Here is a 2,313-nt window from a genome sequence, read left to right as displayed (position 1 = left end):
CAAAAAATATATATATATATATATATATATATATATATATATATATATAAACACTAATAATGAACCTGAAAAAAAAAAGAAAACAACAACAAAATTACTAAAACTTTAACTAAAATGAAAACAGAAAATAAAAAAAAATTCTAATAAAAACTACATTAGTATCTCACTGATATTAAAATTTCAGTGCCGAGATGAAGGTTTCTACCTCTGCTCTTCTTCACTCTGATCAGATCCCGGGATCGTCAGAACCTCGTCGTGCCCGTGAAAGAGACGCATCACATGACCGCCAAGAAGGTATCCTATAGGACGAAAGAAAAAAAGCATGATGAGCAGTCAGGTAAATCAAATGACGTTTTAAACGACGATACACACACAAAACTTTAATACTAACTGTTAGAGGCTCATCATGTCACTATCAGTACTAGTACTAGTTATGAGTGACTTAAACAGCACTAAGAGCCACCGACCTTCCTCCACGTTGCTCCCTGAACAGGTGGGATGGACGTTCCATAGCGTTTGCATGAAGGATGCATCCACCTGGATGCTGCCGTTGGATATAGACAGATGCTGCGGAGACCAGGTGCCAGTGTTAATTTTGACAGCAAATTTTTATTTAGTTTTAGTCATAGTCTTTTGACTAAAATGCCATTTAGTTTTAGTCATATTTTAGTCATCTGAATTGTTTTTAGTTTTAGTCTAGTTTTAGTCGGCTAAATATGTGACCCTGGACCACAAAACCAGTCATATAAGGGTCAATTTGCTTCAGTGTCTGCGCTCAGAAAACCGGAGACCGAGTTTAGTTCTCTTGCGTCGTCAGATTTATCCATATGTCTGCTCTTCTCTTACTCCCACATATTGAAATTTTTGTACGTTTTAAGTGACGTGCAGCAAGTGTATGTTAGCTTATGTCCCACTGGTTCATATGTACGCATCTAACCTCCTAACAACGCAGCAAATTCGTTCTGAATGAATCTCTTCCCAAATCGTCCCTCCCTAACATTTTCGTCTCGTTTTTATTCGTTGACGAAAATGTCAATAGATTTACGTCATAGTTTTTGTCATTCAAAAACAGTTTTAGTTCATTATAGTCTCGTTGTCGTCGGTGAAAAAAAAATGTCGCTAACGAAAATTATTCGTCAACGAAATTAGTGGTTACCATGGCAGCACATCCTCCCGTGTCATGTCTGTCTCATAATGCGTTTGCATCAGAGGCCACAACCGAGAAGCTTGGCATCATGGGATACGCTTGCATAAATTCAGAATAACCTAGAGAATTAACCATCCTCTAACTAATACACTGACGTTTGGAGATGTATCAGACAGCAGCTGCTGGAGAGATGGGAAGCAGATCATGAGCCACACTGAGCCTGTGGATGAATGACTAATGCTGGACACGTCTGAGCCCATCCGGAGCGGATCATCTCACAGGAGATCACACAAACACACTGCAGACATGTTCATGAGTCACGCATTCAGAGGCGACTGCGGTTTATACTGGAAGTGTCAATCACGGATTTGCTGTATGAAGCTGCTGATGCTCAGACAGACATTCAAAGAGTGCATTAATACTAGAAAGATGAAAAAAGGCACATTATGAACTTTAAAACAAACGCTTGCAGCACTGAAAAGCATACATGAATAAGTAAATATTCTGAACTATAAAACAACAAAAAATAAATACATTTACATAATAATATATTGAACTATAAAACAAAAATATGTTTACAACACTGGAAAACTTGTCACAGAAATAAAATCTAAATAATTAAATACAAAATATTATAAAATAATTGCCATGAGAATGAATGAATGAATAAATAAATAATATTCTGAACTATAAAACAAAAATATGCTCACAGCACTGAAAAGCTTAATAGTCATGGAAATAAATAAATAATAAATAAATAGATACATTTCATAATTAAAAAAATATAAATAATTAAATAAAATTAAAATAAACGATTAAATAGGAGATTAAAAGAAGAATTTGAACTATGAAACAAAATATTAATATGTTTACAGCACTGAAAAGCTTAATAGATATATGGAAATAAAATAAAAAAATGCATAAACAATTACATTTAATAAACAAATAAATAGTATTCTGAACTATAAAATAAAAAATACATAATGTATACAAGATCATAAAATAATAAAATACATAATTAAAATTAACTAAATACACAAATTAAATTAAATTTAAATAAATTATTTAAAAATTTACTATTAATATTATTATTTATTTATTTATTAATAATAATAATGATGATGATCATTTAAACTATAATAAAAACATGAATATGCTTACATCAC

At 32.3% G+C, this 2,313-nt stretch overlaps 1 protein-coding gene across 1 annotated transcript in view; it reads right to left on the bottom strand.

The window, feature by feature from the left end:
• The window catches only part of LOC107743908 (ryanodine receptor 3), a 178,775-nt gene that overhangs the window by 155,261 nt on the left and 21,201 nt on the right, over positions 1–2,313 (bottom strand). The window contains exons 10-11 of the mRNA XM_016557358.1: positions 468–567; positions 206–299 (exon numbers count right to left, since the gene is read on the bottom strand). Of these exons, the coding sequence (XP_016412844.1) occupies positions 206–299; positions 468–567 (194 nt within the window). The remainder of the gene's footprint in view (positions 1–205; positions 300–467; positions 568–2,313) is intronic.

Source organism: Sinocyclocheilus rhinocerous, unplaced genomic scaffold (assembly GCF_001515625.1).
Source record: "Sinocyclocheilus rhinocerous isolate Xijiao unplaced genomic scaffold, SAMN03320098_v1.1 scaffold1068, whole genome shotgun sequence".
NCBI classification, from domain to species: Eukaryota; Metazoa; Chordata; class Actinopteri; order Cypriniformes; family Cyprinidae; genus Sinocyclocheilus; species Sinocyclocheilus rhinocerous.
The sequence above is the reverse complement of the archived record's forward strand: the minus strand, read 5'-3'. Positions and strand labels throughout refer to the sequence as shown.